General features: G+C 41.2%; 1 protein-coding gene across 1 annotated transcript; it reads left to right on the top strand.

The window, feature by feature from the left end:
- LOC149303545 (serine protease 27-like) lies at positions 1-22,950 on the top strand. Its single transcript, XM_089479824.1, has 6 exons — positions 1-136; positions 14,260-14,286; positions 16,057-16,219; positions 19,660-19,931; positions 21,092-21,261; positions 22,648-22,950. The coding sequence occupies exons 1-6, from the start codon at positions 1-3 to the stop codon at positions 22,948-22,950; spliced, it is 1,071 nt and encodes a 356-aa protein (XP_089335950.1).
- The last annotated feature ends 784 nt before the right edge of the window (positions 22,951-23,734 follow it).

Raw genomic sequence — 23,734 nt, 5'->3', positions numbered from 1 at the left:
ATGGCATGGCGACGAGGGGCATCTGAATCTGGCATGGCACTGCTGGTGTTGGTAACAATAATGGTGGGAAGAGGAACCGGCACACAGCAGCATTATGGATATAATTCTTGTGATTATGAAGAAATACCCAACAGAGGTAAGGGCTTGAAGTGTCTATTCTAGGAGATCTGTGGGCTCTATTAGTCAGGAATTAGTTTTGGGTGCAGGATACCCAAATCCTTTCATCAAGCCTAGGAAAAGGGTGGTATTTAGGGTGTGGTTGAGAATGAAGGGCACTTGGGCATATGAATATAAACAATAATTGTGGCTAATATTTAATTGACTATTTCTATCCCAGTCTTTGCAAGGCATAGTGGATTGAGGGTTGGACTATGATTCTGGAGACCAGGATTTGATCCCCACTTGGCCATGAAACCTCTTGTAACAAATCTTGCCATGAAAACCACATGATAGGTTCATTTTATGGTCACATAAGTCAGAAACAATTATTATTAATATTTTAATATTATTGTTATAGTTTATTTCTATAGCACTGGAACTATACACAGTGCTGTACATACATATGATCAAATCAATAAAAATAAAACCTGCCAATGGCGTACAATCTACAAAATACGTATAAAACAATAGGTAATAATATAAAATAGAATTGGTTAGAATTGAATTGAAACAACTTGAAGACACACAGCACACACACACACACACACACACACACACAGTAGCTCAGTTGAAGTGCCATGTCTAATTTTGGGTTTCCTGGCTTAAGCAGAAGAGCAATAGATGGGAAATACTGACAAAATGAAATGCATCTAGAGATGTGGGTGACAAAGATCATGATAGGGTTACCAGAGTGAAAACTGCAGAGGGCTCATATACCTTTAATGGTTGTGTAGAAGCAGGAATTTCACCAGGTGTGGCTTGTCACTGCCAGATAACAAGTCACACCTGATGAAATGTACTCCTCTACTCAACTATTAGCAGTACAGGAACCCTCTTTAATGTTTACTCTGGCAACCCTATATGAGGAACCTAGAGACAGAGTCCTAGGAGGAAAGTCTGAAGTAACTGAGTATGTGTGGGTATGGAGAAATATGGATGTCCCAGAAAACAAAACTAATAGATTTGTCCGTCCAGCTTTAGGATTTTGAGTGGATAGCTCCTAAAGGTCTAGTTTTGTATCCATGTGTATTTAACCATGTTTATGGTGCATGGATTAGAGTTAGTGAATTTGAATTACCATGAGTTGTGTTGAATGGTTACTCATATTTAATTGTTATGTGTCCAATAGACAGGTAAACACAACATGCCTCTCTCCATACTAAGAAGGTAAGGACATAAGAAGAGTCATGCATGCTTAGACCAAAAGCTTATAATTTAATAATAATTTTGTCTATTACTTGTTAGGTGAACCTTGATGTCCCGTAAAAAGTCCACTTCATATCTTTGGATAAGGGAGAATACTGTAGAATGCTTAGTACAGATTAAATATGTATACACAATCCCATCTCTGCATGCTTTAAAAATGTTCGTGGGTTGTGTGTGACAAAATGAAAAGCGAGGGGAGGGAATAGATTATGTAGTATATGCCTAAATACTCTAAAGGTACCAGAACCCATCTGGTTTTGGGAACCACCTTTGAGCATTTCTTAAGAAAACCTTATGAAATTCATGGCAGCTTGAAGGCATGCACACAGGCTATGCAGAGTGATAATCTGTCCAATGCTGAAACAGAGACTTTGTCCTGATCAATGACCCTCAGCTTTGATAACTTGCCAGCAACACACCTGTCGGGTGGAGAACTTTGGGAAAAGAAGGGTGTGTGCGATTGTGGGTATGTTACCTGATATCCAAAATGATTATGGGATAAGCCATGCAAAGACTTCCTGACTATGCTGGATGACAATCTGAGTGGTGTGGCTGATGGGATTAATTGTCTATGGTATGTATGTATAGGGAGCAGGGATGGTTTGCTGGAATATTTTTGCCAGGTTTGATTTATCCAGGAAATGTTTTTCTGTTTGAGAAGAATGTGCCCCAACTCCCTATGAACATAAGATAAAGAAACCTCTGCCTTCTTCTCTTCCATGTAGTGTCTTCACACTGTTTTCCAACTTTGTTCCTATGAGTGATAGAAGGAGGAATTTAGCAGGGTGTGTACTAGATTTCTATGGTGTACCGCTAACAATGGAAAAGCAATTTCCAACATTTTTTTAAAAAAATAAATGTATCCTATTTGTGGTCGGTGAGACTATTAACAAGAGTGCATACTCTCTCTCTCTCTCTCTTTCATCAGGAGGAAATTGCAATTATCATTTGTTTCTCTGTTTCCTTTCCAAATAAACCAGAGATGAATTTGTACAACAAAATATGCTTTGTCTTTGAAAGATGTGTCCAGATTTTAGTCAACAGGCAATATACAAAAAATTGTTTATGCAAATCTAAATCAAACTAGTTAGAAAATTTAAACAGTATTGAAGAAATTCAATGAAACCAAACAGCTGACAGACTTCACATTTCAGCGCTGGTGGTCCCATGTGTTCATTAGTAAGTCCTAATGTGCGTACATGATGTTGTTACAGTGTTCTGAGCAGTGTAAGCATCTGGGTTGAACTGCCCAGTTAATTTCACACATAGTCTGAGTGTAGCCTTACTCTAGAGCACTGTGAGAAATTTAAACTGATGTGGGAAATAGGAATAAAAAGTCTTTGCTAATGGTAGGAGTTCCTGGAAAAACCTTAGGGTTGAATACATTGTTGTGTGGATCTCCAACACACACTTGGTTTACATGGGAACAAAACCTGGGACTTCCAGGTATGTTTTCTCATCTAGAAGCCGAAAACTATGATTTAGTTTCATTTTGACAATTTCTTTCAAAGAATCCCAATAGTCTGGAAACACTGCCAGTGGAATCAATGGCATCCTTTTCAGAATTATTGTTCTTAGGAGCTTTATAAACATGTTTTGGAAGAATGTTGATTAATACATGACCATACTAACCCTGCTCCTTCCCTTTCTAGACCTGGTGGCTAGATTGCTTTCATGTCAATGGGGCAATGAATCCGCTCTGGGTTTTAATCCAGATTTGAAAGGAACTCAGCCTATTTTGGAGGTAGTGTTCAGTACCCTAGATAACTCTTTTACCACCCAGTGAGTTTGCAGAGGAGAGCTTCTCCTACCTGTGGATGCACTCTATGTGACTGGGTCATCCTACCCTGAAATAAGGGTCGGCAAGCCCATGTTGGGCATCCATTTTGTAGGCAAGGCACTCCTCTGTAGCACTGCCACCCTTCACATGGGAAGAGATGTGACTTAAGATGGATGGGAGGAATCTAGCCACACTCACCTTTCTACTTGTTGATTCTACTTGTTTCCAGAATGAGTGAATGGGGCTAGAGCTCCCCATGGGAGACAGAACTATGTACTGTCAAACTAATTTATGTATATAGTGTAGATCTCTCATGCAGAAGAACCATAGAGCCTTTTTATAAAGGTTTTTTTAAATTAATTCCTCTGATGTTGTACATTAATTTATATGATGCAAGTGTTCTTGTTGTGAAACTCCATACCACAATCCACCATCTTTCTGTTGTTAAATGGAACCTTAATTAGCCAACAATGCTTTGTGTAGTTAGAGGTGAACCTGTTTCATTCATTAGCTTGATGCTCTATGACAGTTGTCTTAGGAGCTGAGTGACCACATGATTGACAAAGTGTGTTTATAATCCTGGCATTGGTTTGATTGGGTTTGGATTAATCCCACACCATCACCATCCATACAATGAATTCAGTCAGATGCTAATTGAATGAATGAACACTGAATCCCAGAGTGATTGCTCTAGACAAATTGAATTTGGCACTGAAACATATCTGACTAAATAGTGTCAATATTCAAGATTCCACTTTGCTTCAGTTAAATTAGATTATCTCAATAATTTGTCCACACTTAGCCCTTTTACTCATACTGCTCATACCCTTACTTTTACTCTCCTTCTCCTCCATTGTCTCATTCTGTCAACATTAAGGTTGCTAGATCAGGTCTATCCCAGACCTTGAAAATTTAGGACCCCAGGCTGAAACCTACAGATGACCTCTTGTGATGTTACAGGAGGCAGTCCATGACAGTGTTGCATGGTGTCACACTATATACATTAAGCATCATCCACAGCTGCACAGAATAATGGACATTAAGGGTGCATGCAGTTTGACACCAATTTAAGTGTTGCAGTGCTATCCATTGGTATCTTGGGATGTGTACTTTTATACGGTCATTAGCTTTCTCTGCCAAAGATTGCTGGTGCCTCACAAAACCATAAATCCCAGGATTCTCTTGGATGGGGCCATGAGAGTTAAAGTGGTGTTAAATGGCATTATTTCTACAGTGTATATGTATCTTAAGTCTGGGGAAAATATATACACACATACAATTTTCTAGGCAGTGCCTTTGCCCTGAGAGCCTTTCCTCTTACCTTGAAGACTGAAGAAGAGGGGCAAAGTGCCAAGATCTAGGAATCCTAATCAAATCTGTAGTGTTCTTGTGAGATATGTTGACTGGATCCATAATGAGTATGCAGAGGTGAGATTTGTAACATGCTTGGAGCAGGAAACTGTCATTTTGACACTGACTATTTTAAGTACTTTTGATTTTGATGGCATGATAAGAAAGCGCAACAGTTCTGTAATGTCTTTGTTCTTGTGTGAAGTAACCATAGTTTATTCTAGTTTTGTTGAAACAATGAATGGTGATTAATTGATAATGGAGATGGATGCTTCTAAACTCAAAGGGAGGTGAGGTAGAGAGCCAGAAGCCAAAGTTTACAGGGAAATGCCTTTTTCCAAATCTGATCCTTGTTCCATCCAGCTCAGTGTTGTTTACCCTGAAAGTGTGTTTCATGGGAATGTGTCTCTGGATCCCTCTATTGTGGCATTTGAACCCCACCTCCCTAATTTTTTTTACAGAGGTAGATATTTCGACAGATGTTTGGGTATTTTTCACCTGAATATTGTGTTGAGAGCCCTCCAAAGCATCCCAAACACCCCCAGTCCAACACAGAGAGGATGCACTCATCCCAAATATTTTCTTCAGAGTCCTTCTCAAAATGGTGACAAAAGGGTTACTTCTGGTTGCCATTTTGGGAAGGAGTGGGATATGATAGAGGTAACTGGGAAGACTGTAGGGAGAGGGGGCATCAAGGAGGAAAAACTGTTTTCTGATCCCTGTGCAGTCACCTGCCTCTGGTTTACAGTGTGAAAATTGTTTGGCTTTCCAGATGTTGAACGACAAAGGATGGGTTCTTTTGACCCTTCAGATGTTGATGTGCAACTTTTCCTATAATGTCTCACCATTGACCAAGCTGGCTAAGACTAATGGAAACTGGAGTTCAATGAATCTGGAAGGCTACAGGTTCTCTGCTGTATCCTACCAGTGTGCCATATGGAGCAGGCCTTTCTCTCTACTCCTTCCTCAACAGATCTGACTACCTAGGGCTGCATCTGCTCTGTACAGATAATACAGTTTGACACTGGTTCAATTGCCATAACTCACTAATATAAAATTTGGGGACTTGTAATCTGTAGTGACAGAGAATGTTAAATACAATGAGCCCTTGGTATCTGCTGGGGTTTGGTTCCAGGACCCCTTGTAGATACCAAAATGTATGGATGCTCAAGGCCCATTATATAAAATTGTGTAGTAAAGTGGTGACCCTTGCCTTAAATGACAAAATCAAGGCTTGCTTTTAGGATTTATTTATTTATTTAGGAATATTTTCAAGCTGGGATGGCTGAATCTGTGGATGCAGAATCCATGGATACAGAGGGCTGACTGTATCTCACAAAACAACAAACCCTAGAATTCCATAGCATCCATAGCTATGGCAGTTAAAGTGGGGTCAAACATCATTATTTCTGTAGCACAGATGCTGCCTTTGTCTGCTGCTTGAACAAATTCCACAGTGGTCCTGGTCAGCAACATGAACATGGCAGTTTTGAGAGATCTTCATGCTCTTCTGGGCTTTCTATCATTTATGGTACATTCGGCCCTTCTTATACATGGATTCAAGCATCCATGGTTTGAAAATGTTCCAAAAAAGTATAAATTTCAAATATCAAACCTAGATTTTCCATTTTTTATAAGGAACATCATTTTACTATGTCATTATATTTTGGAACCAAACCCCAGCGTATAACAAGGGTTCACTGTATTTTGTCAGCAACAAGTGAATCACATTCAATAATTCTGTCTTTGGATGTTGCCACATGCCTCACCCTTCATTTCCTAGGAAAGCCCTCACCTCTGTGATTTTGTCACCAGTTGGGAAATCACTAATTTCAGAGAGGGACACTCCCCTATTTCATCCCAGTGTAATCTGCAGCACCCTATCAAACAAAACAACACAGAAGAAAACCAAAAGCAAAGTTCAATATATATTGGGAAACTTAACTGTCTGGCTGAGGAAGGAAAACCTCAATTTTTATTATTTGAAGTGGAGATGAAGTTCTTTTAAAATTTTGGTATTTTCAGAATAGAGGTCTCTCATTGTGTATGGCTCTTTCTCTCTCAACAGTTGAGAATGAGGAACCTGCATCCTTCTAGATGTGGTTTGGACTATAAATCCCATCGTTTCCAGCCAGCATGATCAGTATCTGGGGATCTAATATTGGAAAAGGCTGGAGATTTAATACTGGGAAAAGGCAATTTACACCAGGGGTGAGAATTATGTGGATGTATGCTCACATGCCATAAATGTATGTCGCATAATCTGGTTCTGTCTTTTATTGTATTGTGCTTTGGGAAGTGAACCCTTGTCGGGAACAGTTCACATTGCTTTGATTTGTTTGGATATTGTCTCTTTTTTGTTTGGCATTTATGGCTTGGAAAAGCTTATGTCCAGAGCCCTTGAAAGACTCCATCTCCCTATATGCCCAAGTTGAAGATGCTTAGAGAGGGCTTCCTTTTGGTCTATTATAATCTATTATAAATATTAGAACTGGTAGGAGGACACTAAATAACTCATAATCCATAAAACATATAAATTGTGTTAGTTTTCATTATCAAAAAGATACACACCATTGAAGAAAAATCACTGGAGTTGTTGACAACTCTCCAAAGGGCTGGGCCATTAAACATTAGCAAGAAAGAATCTATTGATGTTTTGTTATTTATACATATTCCGGATAGTCATTATAAGACAAGGCTGTTGTCTACTTGACATTGCCATCTATGTGAAGAACTGTCTCAACTAAGTACAGTTTAAAGATTAGGAGGGAGGAATATCAGGCTTCAACTACCCATAACACCAGGACCAGAAATGAGCAGGCAGACAGGACTACCTGCTCACACTCTTTCCCATTACAATGAGAAGTATTACATTCCTATTCAACTGATTATTATTATTTCAAAATGTAGATCTAGATCTAGATCTAAATGTGTATCAAGAGTAGCACATGGGATTGTTATGCAGGACATTTGCCCTCTTTTGGGGAGAGGGGGTTGATACATTTTCTCTTTATTTTTTTGGTGATAAGTGACTACCAGGCAAAGGTAGGCTTCAAGGGTTACAAGGCCAGCAGGTCTCTCTCTCATGATCTGTTGAGACCAGAGAGTGGGACCTTGTGAAGCCACAGGAGTTGGCCTTGTGTAAGAGTTGCAAAATAAATATATTTGCATGGAAACTTGTGAGATAGACAATGTGGACATTCTGTTCTACCTCTTGGATCCCTCCCCCCCACACCACTGTTGCCAGAGCTCATGCAACAAGAGAGCTCATGATCTGCAGTTGTGATACTCTGTTCACTGCCTTGCTCCAAAAGGTGCAGTGGGTCCTAATGGGCACAGTCACTAACTCTTTCCCTAGTCTCCTTCCCACATGTCTTGTCATTTGGGCATGCTAGCACACCACAAGTTCTACACACAACTACATACCTTTATGCCAAGGCAGTGGATCATGGCACCAGCGGAGAGTGGTGAAGAGATGGGTAGCCAGGCTTAAAAATCCACCTCACACAACAAAATCAAATGTTCTCTTCCTTTTTATTCCAAGATATACATCTCCCACTGGATACCCCGAGCAGTATAGCAACTCCCTGAGAACTCATCTAGTACATGAGACCTGGCAAACCTAGTTCTTTAATATTACACTCATTTCAGAATGTCAATTTGGTTGGGCCTTAGTCTTTGGTTCCATAAACACTGTTTGTTTGCATGTCCTCCATTCCATTGTTCAAACATGGGCGACGGCAAGATGAATGGAAGTGATAACTCCTTCTTTTTGCTGTTCTCGCTGCTAGTCCACTTGAAGACAAGGGACCTTTTGCACTACACTGTGATTCCACTTTAACTTCTGTAACTGCATCCTATGGCATCATGGGATTTTCAGTTTAGGGAGGTCATTTAGAATTCTCAACCAAAGAGTTCTAGTGCCTCACCAAACTACAAACCCCCAAATTCCATTGCCATGATTGTTAAAGTGGAATGCCAGTGCAATAATTATCCAACGTGAAAGGATCCCAGATAAACAGAAAGACAAGGCTGAGGGCTCTGGAGATCATCAGTTGCCTCCCTAATAGATGCCCAGTAAGGGTCCTAATGCTTGCTCTGGCATTATGAATAGTGAGAAAATGCAGGCAGTTTGTCCCATTGGAGAGTGTACTACAAATTCAGACAGTTTCCATGAGGTGGCATTGAAAAACCACCCAGATTTTTCAGGGAGAGAGCTGTCATCAAGATGATTAACTCCTACTAGCTCCTGGCCATGAGACATTGCCAAAATAGCAAATCAATCTTCCTTATGGCTTTAGGCATCTTACGTGAAATTAATATGTCAGCTTCTGCATTCCTAAGGCTTGCCAGAACTTGGCTTTTGTTTGTTCCTTTGTTTCTTTAATTAATTTTTTTCCTAAAGCTCAGCACTCACTATACCTGAGGGTGACTAAACACACCGTATGCCAGCAGCTGCTTAATAAAGGTTAGAGAAAGACAGAGGGAGAGACAGACAGTTAAAAAGAGAGCTGATTGAAATGACAACAGCAAAAACTGGGATTCACAGAGATAGGGGTGGTGGTGGTAATGGGAGAATGGTGGCGATTGCAGCTCTAGAGTGGAAGGAGCCACTTTGTAATATGGCATAGATCTGGGCTCCTCTCCTCTCCTCTGGAACACCTTCATTGTGCTCTAAAAACAAGAGGCTTTATGGGGAAAATAGTGTTAGAAGTAGATGTCAAAAATACTACTGATAGCTAAGATATTTCATTTGCCATTTTTTTAATGAATAAATTTTATTTATGGTGACTCTGACCATTGAAAAACATGAAGATAGATATTTATAGCAAGGGTGGCCTCTGCTGATCCCCCTGAAAAGTGGAAAGATACCCCTCTCCAATACTTTAAATAGCTAATACTGTATGTTTGCTGCACCTTGGCACAGACAAGCCTTGTTGAGGCAGTCAAATATTGTGCAAATGGTGCCTCCTCCTCTATTCACCTGACTCACTACTGTCCCAGCTTAAAGTCTCATCCATATCTTGCAAACACTCCCTCCTCTTCTTTCCATCCACCTCATTTCAGTCCATCAGTTCTCAAACCAAAGTGAACAAAGTGGAATGGTGACTCTATTTCAAGCTTTCATGTGAACATAAAGATGCTATCCAAGGTGCTGAACTTAATTTGGGAGATAGGGTTTAGCACTTCCGAGAGCCAGCAAATGGTGTAGTGGTTTGAGCACTGGACTATAACTTTGGAGACCAGGGTTCAATTCCTTGTTTGGCCATGGAAACTCACTGGGTGACTTTGGGCAAGTCTCTCACCCCTAGAAAACCCCTTGATAGGTTCACCTTAGGGTCACCCTAAGTTGGAAACAACTTGTAGGCACACAGCAACAACAGCTCTTTTAAAGTCAGCATTGAACCAGAACCATATTCAATGCTCCACCAGCATGGGAGCCACAGGCAACAAGACCTGTCCTGGGTGCCTGGTATGTTACAGATGTAATGACAGAGGCCTTGTCACTGATAACCTATGGTGATTGAATTTTATAACAGGCTGAATAGAAAGGATTACATTTGGGATTGTGTCAAACACAGACGATTGCTATACAGATGTTATAAAATTAAAACCAGTCATTATATTAGACTTGGCATAGATTAATTAGCTACGCTGTATATAATTACAGGTGAGAATGCAATAGGTGGATTCCACTTGAGATTGAAAAATAGATCACATCAAGTACACTGTGTTAAAAATGAAAGGCTAACAGTACTGGAATATATTTAATTTAAAAAAGTGCTTTATGGACACATTTTATGCATAAGGTACTAATTCTCTTGGAATGACTAAGGCTGGTATCTGGTTAGTGACATATGATGCTTTAGGTCTAACTTATGTCCATAGATTGCTTTTCTTTTCTTGGCTGTTGTAGAGGACAGAATTCACCACTTTCCTCATGCAAGGACCAAATCTCCTCAGGCTGATTTTTTTGTTACACCAGCTCATGGCCATTTAGTGACTAGTAGAGAGCAGGGAATATTGGAGTTAAATCCTTACATGCCAGATAATTGTTGTGTACCTTCAAGTCATTTCCAACTTATTTTGATCCTAAGGTTTTGTTATCACGGGGTGTAATGACTGGACCTCTAGTCATTTGAGGACTCCTCTCAAACCACAAAGGGTTAAGCTGGGGGGAGGTACATGCTAATGAGAGCTTACATTACATGCTAATGAGAAGTTACATCATAGCTGACCTAAGGCCCAACTGGCCAATCAGAGAGCACGACCGGGAGTTTCAAGAACCTTTCACCGGAGGTCTTTAAAAGAGACCATGTAGTCTTTTGTCTTCGTTTATCTTGTTTGGGAACACAGCTGATTGGGCCTGTGCCAAAAACCCATCAAGGACTGCAGAACCCATCACTATGTGTAGTTTAGGAAATGTGCTAGCTAGAGCATCTAGACTTTTGTTATGTTTATTTTTGGCTTGCCTGAAATGAACATCTTGTAACTATGCATTCTGTACCTGCAAGGCAAGGAGGCCTTGCATGAATGATATCTCATTGCCCTATTCTGTCTATTTAGAATAAATACCTTTCTTTAAAAGTATCTGCTGTCTATCTATTCCTATACACGCACCTTAGCTCAATTGTGCTTGTGTAGGTTAGCAAGGGAAGGAACTTAAGTCCTTACTAGTCCAAGTGTGTTCTAAGGGGGAGTTCATTGGAGATTCACTGGGTGGTGGGCAGCCTCACTAGAGGATTTCAAGGGGACTCATTCAGCTCAGCAGGGGGTGGGAACAGAGACCCAGGAGACTTTAGGGGAGACTAAAGGGATCTGCTGGGTCTAAGGGCCAAGAACCGGGTGGTTGTTTGGCTGCTTGGACCCCAGGGATGATCACATGGTAGGCAGCGGTGCTTTTTGGACTTGGGAGCTATAGTTTTGGCTAGATGCTTTAAAGAAAAGTGTTGGATTCTTTCTTTCTGTCTCTTGTAACAGAAATTTCAGGAAACTTAAAAATCTAGGACTGACAGAGCAAAAGAATTGGCAAGAGGACCTAGTAATTGAAAATCCATTAAGTTTATTTCCAATTGTCGACAAAGGAAAACAATGAACTCAGTGGAATTCAAGTTCCAAAAAGCTGAGGCATCGAACAAGACAAAAATGGCTCTTTTTATATTATTGAAGACAAAGAAGCTTCTTCAATACACCTGATTGGCTAATTACAATTTAAACATACAGAATTCTTACAATCAGAACAGAAATACATGCATACATTAAAACTGCATCATCACTCCTTACCCCCTCCTTTAGCCTTCCTTCTAACCTTGCTTCTGAATGTCAACTATGTATCCTTATCTCAGTACATTATGTTATGTCTTTTTTACTGGTGCCAGCTTCCATCCAGGTCAAGATGCACTCATTATTCCTTTGCTCTAGTTTTTCTAAACTCTAAGCCTTTATTTCAAAAACCATCTCTCTGGCTGGCAAAGGTGACTCCATCTTTCTATAGCTTTTTATTTCAACAAGGAATTTCCACCACATTCCCCCCTTTTGATGCTTCATCAATATTTTATATTGCATGATACTATCAACTATGTTTATATGACACTCTAAACTCAGAACAAAACAAAACTTGTCTAGCAGTTACCAAAATATTAACATTCTTACCATCACCAGGCAATAACATCTTCCAGTCGGTCCAATTTCAGAAAGACAGTGTATAGCATTAATTAAACACACATATTCTCATTGCTTTTTAACCCTTTGACACTTTTGTTGGATCTGATTCTCTGGAGTTTACTCTTGACACCAAGCTAATCTTCTGATAGTGATGTATTGTATATTTGTTTCATGATTCAATAGCAAAACTCCACTATAAAGAATATTGTATCTGCTGTCAGAATCACATCTCATTGAGAAACTATAATTTTTAGCCTGATGTTACAGACTCTTGCCAAGCAACTGTTACTATGCGTCTCTGGACTACTCTCATAACAGAATAGGAATGCCCAGGGTGCCACCATGTTTCAGATGTTCTTCCACTCCAGGGTTGGATTCTTTCTTTCTGTCTCTCTCTAACTCCCTCTTTTACCTGCCTAGGGGTTGGAAGGGAGCCTGTGGAATGGGAAATTGCAGTGTTGGTTCTGTTCTCTCAGCTTGGGCTTTCTTTTCCTGAGAGGGGAATTCTTTTCTGTTGCCCTGTGTGGGTCTGCTGTTGTGTGAGGGAAAGGGGGGTGGACTCCTTTGAAGCAGATAGCAGGTTTTGATTCCCCCCCACCCTCTGATGATCATCACATGGGGTTTTTCTGGGGCTGGTTGAGTGTGATTCACCCAAGGTCACCCAGTGGTTTCCATGCCTGAGTGGGAAATTGAACTCTGGTCTCCAGAGTCGTAGTTCAACAGTCAAACCACTACACCACATTGGCCAGAGTTAAAACAACAAAGACATACCTCAGGACTTCCTGAGAGTCTTCTGAAGGTCCTGGAGCATGATGTTATCATCCTGCACCTGACTATCTATAGGGACATATCTAGATCCTTCTTTGATATCGCCTACTCTCCAGTAGCCACCCATGGAGAGGTAGTGCATGAGTTCTGCATGAGAAGAGAAGCAAGACACACTGGAGTTCCACCTGAACAGAACTTTACGATATGTATCTCAAGGCAGGACCTCAATCTAACTTTCTGGGAGATAAAAATAAAAAATATCTAAACCAGATTCTCTAATGTTGGAACTATCTCAGAATTTGAAGCAGAAACCAGCTGGTAAAAACATGCAATACTGTTGTGATGCTAATGCAATTATTTTGTGATACCTGACTGAAAAGGCTCACACAAAGGATTAATTCAAGTGTTACAGACCCAGAAAACACGTTCCTGTATATCCTTGTCCTCATTTGCACTTACTGATGTTAATGCAGAACTAAATCTGTTTAGCTGTTATTGCACTGTGGCATCATCCTATTAGACTGGGATGACTAATACCGGTAGGAGAAAAAGGCTACTGTCAGGGATAAAAGTGGCACACAAGCAGCAATCATAGAATCATAGAGCTGGAAGAGACCACAAGGGCCATCCAGTCCAACCCCTGCCATGCATTGTGGAAACAATAGTTCTATACAGAATGAGAAGAATGCACAATCAAAGTGGTTTGGGGAAAGTATTTCAGTCTCTTCTTAAAATTTTGAAAAAATCACATCTGGTGTATATTTGCTTCTAATCAGTTTTTCCCCACATAAAGCTTTTTGGAATGATGGTAGAAAAACTTAGTAGTGAAGAAACTATTTCCTTCCCTTCACTGTTCATTTTTATGTTGGTTTATGTTGTCCAAAATAGGGCAAACAGATTGTCAATTAGTTTAGCACATATGATAATGTTATATGAGTACTTTGCCACCTACTCAAGATCTTGGTCTGTTTCCAAGCTCAGTTCAAAGTACCGGCTTAAACCTGCAAAGCAGTGGAGGGGCAGCTTACCTGTAAGAACAGCTCCAAAATGTAGCTAGCTGAAGCCCAAGGTTATTGTCTGAAGCACTCTGAACATTCATGTTGTAGGCCCACTCCTGTTTTGATTTTCATGGATTGAGGTGGTAATGCCCCTTTTAGGGGGCACATGTTTTCATAATGGTTTTTGTGCAGAACAGACCTCCTTCACTTAATATGGCTGCTGACTCTTAAGCTGTGCCAGGAGGTGTTACGTAGTTACACATACATATCTATGTAGCAGATGTAGGATATTAGTGCAAATAAAGAAACAACCATCCCCTCTTTTTGTTTCAGGTTCTCATTTGTCCCGGGCTCGTCATGGTAAGTTTTCATTTAGCTCAAACAGGTTGTTAAACAATCCCCATTTCAACTCTTGCATATTATTATTATTATTATTATTATTATTATTATTATGCTTTATTTATGTAGCACTGTAGATTTACACAGCGCTGTACTTACAAACAATAAAATAGATAAAGCAAGCCTGCCCATGGCGTACAATCTAAGATGTGCCCTAGGCATCATGATATGACCATTTGCATTGTGTCTTTTGTAACTGATATTTATTTATTTATTTATTTATTTATTTATTTATTTATTTTCTACTGTAATAGTTTTAACTCTTGTTATTGGATAGCGTACACATATATAGCCAGGGCTTGCATAATCACAAGTCAGAGTGAGGTGGCTGCCTTCAGCTGTAAATTATAAAGGGGGGCAGGGAATGGACAGATCTTTCAGAAGGCCACATAGCCTTCTCTATACACCCTTGGCTTACTGGTTGCCCTCACATAGGCAGTGGGGGATGCTGTCTTATCAACAGTATTGATGTTGGAGTCAACAGTCTGTCCAGTTGTCAGTCACATATAGAATGGGAGGGAGGTATCAACTTTGCCTTAACCATTAACAGCAAAATATCTTGGGCCTGCCCTGTCACCAAATACTGTCACCAACGCTTTGAACTGGGTATAGAAATGAAAGCGAACCCAATACAGTTTGTTTAGCCAGTAAGAGATGGTGGATATGACGTCAGTGGAAGAGGAATCCACTTGTGCTTTTACTATGAACTTTAAAGGAGCTATCCCAGATGTCTCTTCTTATATTATTATTATTATTGTTATTGTTATTGTTATTGTTATTGTTATTGTTATTGTTATTATTATTTTGCATCTGTATGAAATGGCTGCTTGCTTGAGCACAATAAACTCACTGAGGCCTGTTACAGATGGGCACCCTAGGACGGACTCAGTCCGTGCTAGGGTTAGAAAGGGGCGTCTTTTCCAGACGCCCCTAACCCTAGCACGGACTGAGTCCATACAAAATGGCGGCAGCTGTTCCACACAGCGGCCGCCATTACGACATCATGACTGCACCGCCTCCAAATGAGGCGGTGCGGACGTGACGTCTTTGCACCGCGCAAGGGCGCCTAGAGCGCTCTTTCCGTGGCGTAAGAAGGAGCTCCGAAACAGAACTCCTTATGGGGTTGGCATCGCTGGGCGCAGCCTTTACATGGCTGCGCCCAGTGACGCAGAGGAGAAAGGGGCCAAGCGGCCCCTTTCTCCTTCTCCCCGCTGTCGCCGGGTGTCCTTGGGGCTTGAAGCCCCAAGGACACCCTTTCCAGGCTGCGGGGAAGCGGCTTTTTACCACTTCCCCGCGGCCTGCAAAGCGGCGGATTGGGGCCTCAGAGGCTACCGGTCTGGCAACTAAGGCCCCGATACAGCGGGGAAAGGGGCGGGTGCAGGCCGCCCCAAACAGGCGGTCTGTAACCTGCCTGAGTGACTTATGTTGAGTCTTGACTCCAAAGTAGTTTCAACTCCTTGGATAGCTTCTTCAAATTCCATATTGAAACCCAGAGTGGAGTCACCATCCCACTATCGCTTAAGCCACCAAACACTTCTAGGATATCTGTAACAAGGGAATCATGTAGTTGCTCAGCTGTGCTGTGCTGTTCAAATGCAGGCCAAGGCAGAGCACAGCTCAATAAATCTAGATGTGATATAAATAAAGCATGCGTTGTCATGGGCAGACTTGTAGTTTCCATCTCAGATTGTACAGTGTTGAGTGTAATCCTGTATTACTTTCTATCCCCAGTATGCGGGCGACCGACTGCCCTGAATAGGAATGTTGGGGGTGAGGATTCTGTAGAAGGCGAGTGGCCATGGCAGGCTAGTGTGAGGAAGATGGACAAGCATATATGTGGAGGGGCCCTCATTACCCATGAGTGGGTTGTGACAGCAGCACATTGTTTCCGACCGTGAGTAACCTAGAGATTCTTTTTGATCTCATGCCTTGTTTTTGAGGGAAGCAATTTTTTTGGCAAAAGTTCATGAAATGAAAAAGTAATAAAAATATACAAAAACTCTTGTAATCTTTGAAAGAATTCATTCTTGTGTCTGAGCATAAATTAAGCAAAGACTTACATCCTTACTAGTAGCTAAGAAAAGTTAAATTGTTAAGCTTCTTTAAAGTTAGATATTGCAGTGTGCCAGGAGATTTTAATAAACAACTTCTGGCTGAAGAAACGAGAGCTAGTATGGCATAGTGGTTTGAATGCTGGACTACAACTCTGGACACCAGGGTTCAATTCCCTGCTTGGCATGAAAGCCACTGGGTGACTTTGGTCAAGTCACATGCTCTCAGCCTCAGGAGAAGGCTATAGCAAACCACCTCTGAACAAATCTTGCCAAGAAATCCCCATTATACATTCACCTTAGGGTTGCCATAAGTTGTAAATGACTTGAAGGCACACAACAACAACAACAACAACAACAGTTGAAGAAATATATGTGAAGTGCTGTTTCCCACAGTTAAAAGGGGATTAATTAAAATGTCTCTTAATGATCTTGTCACAGAGCTCAAGTTTTGCAAGGAGCTCTGATCTGGTTTAATCTAGTGGCTCCAGTTCTGTAAAGTATATTTTAATTAGCTGGAAGAGGAATTGCTTGGCTTGATTTGGTAAACGGTGGTCTCTGAAAAATTCCAGGAGTACATAAGAAAATGCAGATTAAATGTTACTGCCTAAAATTAGGGATGGAAGGAATATTTTAAAATATTCAAATAATAAATGAAAAATAGGTTGGGAATAGTGTTTGGAAGCTATGAGGCAGATAATCTTGGACAGAAAAGAATCTTCAAAATTCAGGAGTTATTCTGGATGAAAAATACTTGTGGTAAAATATAATGTAAACATTATGTAAATATAATATAATGTACAAATGTAAAAATATGCCATTTTCTGCACCTAAGAAAATATGCAACTTGATTTCATGTGCAGAAAATAATGGTGGAAAAAGTGCCAGCGACAGCATGACGACGTGACAGCAGCACAGCCCCATTTGGATGCTGTGCTGGTGGTACGTCATCACTGCAGGCACCATCTGGATGGTGCCGTGCAGCTGCGGTGCGCCCATGACGTGCTAGGGTTGTGGGGCATGTGCACACCCCGCCCCCGAGCAAACCTAGCACATCATGGGCGCGCCCCAAAGGGCCTGTCTGTATGGGCCCCTGTTAGTGAATTGTGAAGAAGAACACCCAGCCACATTGGGACAGTGTTCCAATAAGCACTGAGCACTTCTGATGCACATTTGGGTGCTCCTGGTGAACATCCAGCATTTGTGATGTGCATGGGGCATTTCTCAAGCTCATTGGACACTTGTGATTTACACTGGGCACTCCTGCTGTGCTCTGGCACTTCCTAGCTCATGTCCAGATGTGCATTGGAAGTTGCATGATATGGACTGGTGCTCCTTGCATACAAGGGCTGTGACGTATTGGTCATTCCACTGGCTACCACTGCACAACAGATACCATACATTGTAACATCGCCTCAGTTCCTAAGTAAGACTACTGTTGTAAAGCTACTACATTTTATTTCCCCCACACACACATGACTACTTATGAAGACATAAGTCATATGCTGAATTTCTGCTCAACTTTCTGTGTCCCCACCTCCCAAATACATCCTGAACTGTGACTAGTCCTTAATAACTGCAGTTTCTGAGAACTTTCTCACAATGGGGAAAAAACCAGTAACACTATTCATTCTTGCCTATGTGAAAATAATATATGGAGATTTTGATGCGTACCTAGAACATAAAGAGAGTGAACATCAGAAACAGAAATGGCTTTGACCGGTTAAAGTGTAGATCAACTCAGTACTTTATTGTTTTTTTAAAGTGCCACTCACTTTTAGGTAAGGACTTACTCAAGTACCTTTTAAGTAAGGACTTACACATCTCTAAAGCCTGCAATTGTGGATAGTCTCCCTTTCTTCCCTCCACATCCAGTCTAATACTGAAAGATTTTTCCTTCCTTTGCTTGTTGTTCTTTTACTGCCTGCATACTTGTCTTCTGTTTTAAAAATGCATGTATTGCTTGACTGTATTTATTATTATTATTATTATTATTATTATTATTATTAACCTTTATTTATAAAGCGCTGTAAATTTACACAGTGCTGTACATAAAATCTTTTAGTTAGCTGGTTCCCTGCCCTCAGGCTTATAATCTAAGAAGACACGACACAAAAGGAGAAGGGAGTGGTGGTGGGGAATTAGGGTTGCCATAACCCGGTTGCAACCGGTTTTTTCCCGGTTTTGGCGGCACCTGCCCGGTCACAGCACGGGTGCCGCCAAAAACCGGGAAAAGCCCGGTTGCAGCGGGGTTACAAGGCAACCCTGGGGCCTCGCTGCCCTCCTCCTCCTCCACTGCGCATGGCTGCACGGAGGAAAAGGAGGGCAGCGAGGCCTGGGGCGGAGGAGGTTGCAGGGAGGTGGCGCCTCTTGGGCACAGCCGCGCCAACCTCCCCGCCTCCCTGCAGCCTCCTCCCTCCTTCCTGGCCTCCGCGGGGGCCAGGAACGAGGCAAGGCCACGGCGATCGCCGCCGGGCTCCTCGCCTCCTTCCTGGTCCCTGTGGGGGCCAGGAACGAGGCAAGGCCGCGGCGATGGTCGGCGGCCTGCTCGCCTCCTTCCTGGTCCCTGCGGAGTCCCTGTTCCCTAGTCCATGGTCCTTAAGTGGAGGCTTTCCCTCGCCGCTTGGCCTCCGCTCCCCGCCGCGATCGCGAGGGAAATGTAGGACAGAATTTTCAAATGTAGGACACATTTTTGTGTGTCCTACATTTGAAAATTCTGTCCTACATTTTTCCCGGTTTGGAGGTCCGGCACTATGGCAACCCTATGGGGAATGGCTAATTTTTTGACCTTCCAAATATTTTGTACCACCATTCCCACAATCCCTTACTATTGCCCATATTTTCTGGGGCTTTAGGGAACTGAAATCCAAAATTACTAAACGGCAAAAGTTTTCCACCATCAGACAAAACTGTGTTAAAGCATTATTTTCCATGCATTTGAAATGAGTGCATGCTTCTAATAATTTATTTAATTATTTAATTTAATTAATTATCTAATAATTATTTGAACTTTTACATGCGTTTGAACTGCTAGGTTGGCAGAAGCTGGAACTAGTGACAGGAGCTATCTCCGTCCCACAGCACTTGGGCCTTGAACTGCTGACCTGCTGATCTTGCAATAGTCAGAGTCAGTGTCTTAACCACTGAGCCACCATGTCCCAACAAATTCAGCATTTCATCTTCTAGCTTTAATTAATATCTAAGACACTAATAATATCTAAGGTAAATTATAAGTCATTGCAGCTATGTTCCTCATAGCCATTTTTCATCCATCCCTTTGCAGAGATGATGATCCATTCCAGTATACCGTGATGCTGGGTGCCAACACACTGGAAAATTCCAGGCCCCACAAGCAATCCATAGGGGTTGTAAACATCATCAGAAACCCTCGGTATGCAGGCGAGGCCACAAGTGGTGACATTGCCTTGGTACGGCTGGCTCACCCAGTGAGATTCACAGATTACATCATTCCAATCTGTGTGCCTACAGCCAATGTGGAGTTTCCTCAAGGCATGAAGTGCTGGGTCACAGGATGGGGAGACATCAGTGAAGGACGTGAGTATTGGGAGAAGACATAACAATTCTTTGTCCAGAAAGAAAAATACAGGTTTAGTATCCCTTATCTGGAATGCTTGGGACCAGAAGTATTCCATATTTTGGATTTCATTTTGAATTTTGGAATACCTGTATTTGCATATACATACTCAATGAGACCTCTGGAGATGGAACCCAAGTCAAAACACAAAATTCATTTATGTTTCAGATGCACCTTATACATATAGCCTAAAGCACATGTTTAATACTTTTATGCATGAAACAAAGTTTGTGCACACTAAATCATCAGAAAGAACCCTGAAAAAGGCCACCTATGAAAAAAGGTTTGATTTTTGGAGTATTTTGGATTTCAGAATTCCAGATAAAGGAGGCTCAACCTATAAATCTTTTTAGAAAAGCTGTTTGTAGCTTATTTGCCCTCCAGGGTTGACAGGTTCAATACAGGGCAGGGCTCCTGCATCTTTAATAGTTGTGTAGAAGACAGAATTTCAGCAAGTGTTGCTTGTCACATGAGCATTAAAGGTACAGGAGCCCTATTTTGTATTTCATCTGGGAGCCCTATTATGTGCCCACATTTCTGTTTTCTTTGGTAGAAATGTAAATAATACAGTGTGATGGAATCATAGAATCAAGAGCTGGAAGGGTCTTGGAGGTCATCTATTCCAATGCTATTCAAAGTAGTAGTCCCTATATGGCTGCTGGTATCTGAGGAGAGTTTCCATAAAAGAAAAAAGCAGCTGTCACCAATGTTAACAACAACATGCTAATAACAACACTGCCATTTACAGTTTCACTGTTCTGTGATTGTCAGTTCATCCTAGTTGATTGAGAATTGTGTATGGTTGCACTTTAGTATGTGTTTGTAACAAACACTAAAGAACAGCAATATATGATAATCAGTTTAGGATGAACTGACATAGAATAGCAAACTTATAAATAGCAGTGCTGTCATTACTGTGTTGGACTTGGTAAAACAAACATACACACAGATAGGTAGTAACAAGGCTGCCTGCACTTTTGGACACTCTTTGGTGATATACATGTAGCTGTAGGGACTGTCAGGATGGGTGACTGTTCTTTAAAACTTTCCACTACACCACCAGTTCCTTTTGCTACCTGTTTTTGGGTTTCTTCTCAATAACTTGTGTTCTTTATTCCAGAGGACCTACCCTCTCCAAAGAAGCTCCAGAAGCTCCAGGTGCCCATAATAGATAGCCAGACCTGTAGAAAACTTTACAGCATTGATATGGGCCAAAGCCTGCCCCAGAAACAAATCCAAGATGATATGATGTGTGCTGGATATGCCGAGGGCATGAAGGATACATGCAAGGTGTGGGGCTAGTCTCATAAATTTTTATCTTTTAAGCAGTCCACCCTCTGATATCATATCATAGTTGGGCTGTCTCCTTGCCATCCATTTGTATTTAATCTTTAAAATAGATAATTAGTATACAACTTTTCTAATAAAAAAAAGTCAACCTGGCATGTGGAAACAAAATACAGGCTGAGTCTCCCTTATCCAAACTTTTTGGGATCAGAAGTGTTTTGGATTTCAGATTATTATTTTTTAGATTTTAGAATAACAGTGCTTGCATGTACACAATAAGATATCTTGCAGATGGGACTCAAGTCAAAATACAAAATTCATTTAGGTTTCAGATGCACCTTGTCCACATAATCTGAAGGTAATGTTATACAATATTTTAAATAATTCTGTGCATAAAACAAATTTTGTGTACACTGAACCATCAGAAAACAAAGATATCACTATCTAAGTTACCTATGAAAAAAGTTTTGGTTTTTGGAATATATTGGATTTTGGAATTCTGGAAAAGAGAAACTCAACCTGTAGCTATAATGGCAATATGAAACTGATAAAAATCACAGAAAACATCCCTCTGAAACTTCTTCTCATACGTCCTCTTAAACTCTTTGGGAGAGCAAGAGGCATTGGAAGGATTCAGAATAATCAGGTTAGGGTGCTGTAGTTGCTAAGATGACTTACTAGGCCTACAAGGGTCTCATCATGTTAGTTCCCCCTCCCCCCCCTGGGTCCCCATCATACCCCAAATTTGGTTATGGTTACAATTGGGGTGGTCAGACTGACTGGATTCATCTATGAGTTGTAACCACCAAAGTAAGTTTTCTAAGTTTGCACCCCTCCCCAAGTTGTGAAACCTACGTCACAGTGAAACAAGAATGTCAATCAGGAAGCAGTGACAGAGGAACCCGTCTATTTTCTCTCTGTGATTTTCACATATTTCACTCATAAGTCCATTGTATCCCACTGCCATCTTAACCTGTGATTTCTTTGTTTTAAAATTATATTTAAATACATACTGAAATATCATTCAGCCCTATTATTTCTCCAAATATGCAGTTCTAAAGATGCATTTTCCTCCTCATAACATACATTTAATGCACATTTCTTTCTTGAGAATAAAATTATTTTTAAAATGTATTTTGATGAAGTTTTTGAGCAGGGAGATGGATCCTTCATGAAGTACAGCAGTTGTTGGGTAACTAGTTTTATGTACGTATTGGTCCAGGAAATGAAATTTTTCAAGGACGTTTAGGGAGAAGCTGGTCACGTATCTTTGAAATCATGTTATAGTCCAAAACATCTGCATCACAGTGAGGCTGGGGAAAGTACTCTCTAACTATCACACTATGCTGACTTTTCCACTCATCGCTCATCCAACTTTGTATTTTCTAGGGTGATTCAGGTGGCCCCCTCATGTGCAAGATGAACCGAGAATGGGTCTTGGCTGGTATTGTGAGCTGGGGGGAAGGCTGTGCTGAGAGGAACCGTCCCGGTGTGTACATCCGCCTGACTTCATACCAGGATTGGATTCATAGAATTGTTCCTGATCTTCAATTTGTTAATGCTAGGAAGGCTAATGGCAAGATCAACAATCAAGGCATTAGTAGAAATGATGGGAGGGGACATACCATCTTCCTCATAGCTTTGCTTAAGTTGTTGGTGTGGACTCTCAATAATGTCTTCGCACTGGCATAGAGTCTATGGAAAAACCTCATCACAGGTGGACAGCACTGTGAAGTTCTTCTTCTTTTCATCTCCTGTCCATCTCTTAGTAACTCCTAATTTTGTCATAATTGCCTCTCTATTCACCCTTAACATCACTTGCACAAGGAGATGCGTCTCAAATTGGAAATATGTGATAGTTTGGTACTAACTGCTCAACAGAGGTTTGTGTGCAATATCCTTTCTCACCAGCCAACTAAATCTGTCTTTTTCCCATCTCACCATACATCACTGTCCATGCATCAACTTCCCCCTTGCTGTTTCTGAAGACAGCTGGCATTTCAGATTTTTCTAGACATTATATTTTCTTAAAATAGGTAAGAACCAGCATCCCGCTAGTGACATATACATGCATACGTCTGTATTGGACACTGAAGAGGTTGCTATTCTATATCACTCCCTGCAACAACTAAAGCCTCTGCCACCACCCCCATGACTCAAGGTTTTGTTGTGATATTAGCCCTGAACATCTTTTCCATGGCTGGTGGAGGACCTGGGATGAAGCATCTGGCTGTGCTCCAGATGGAGACAGATAGCATAATCTGCTGAGACACTGGAGAATCTTGGGATGGAAGATGCTATTGGTTTGCATCTGGGCATAGCCAGACTCTTTTCTGATACCCCACTTTTTAGCAAGGGAGTTATCATAGGAAATGTAAATGGCCATTCAGAGGAACTATCACAGGAAAACCATGAGTCCAGGGGATGGTGGGCTGTAGGAGACTTCCACTTTGACAGTCATTTGTTGTGCTGGGCA

The sequence above is a fragment of the Sceloporus occidentalis genome, unplaced genomic scaffold (genome assembly GCF_023333645.1).
Source record: "Sceloporus occidentalis isolate IW3139 unplaced genomic scaffold, rSceOcc1.0.p SCAF_14, whole genome shotgun sequence".
NCBI lineage: Eukaryota > Metazoa > Chordata > Lepidosauria > Squamata > Phrynosomatidae > Sceloporus > Sceloporus occidentalis.
Note: the sequence above shows the minus strand (reverse complement) of the source record. Positions and strands in the feature narration are given on the sequence as shown.

Bases quoted from the DNA above. Each gene is read 5' to 3' on its own strand.
- LOC149303545 (XM_089479824.1), top strand. From the start codon at position 1: ATGGCATGGCGACGAGGGGCATCTGAATCTGGCATGGCACTGCTGGTG. The intron at 137-14,259 runs GTAAGGGCTTGA...TTTTTGTTTCAG, and splicing joins TGAAGAAATACCCAACAGAG to GTTCTCATTTGTCCCGGGCT. The intron at 14,287-16,056 runs GTAAGTTTTCAT...TTCTATCCCCAG, and splicing joins TTTGTCCCGGGCTCGTCATG to TATGCGGGCGACCGACTGCC.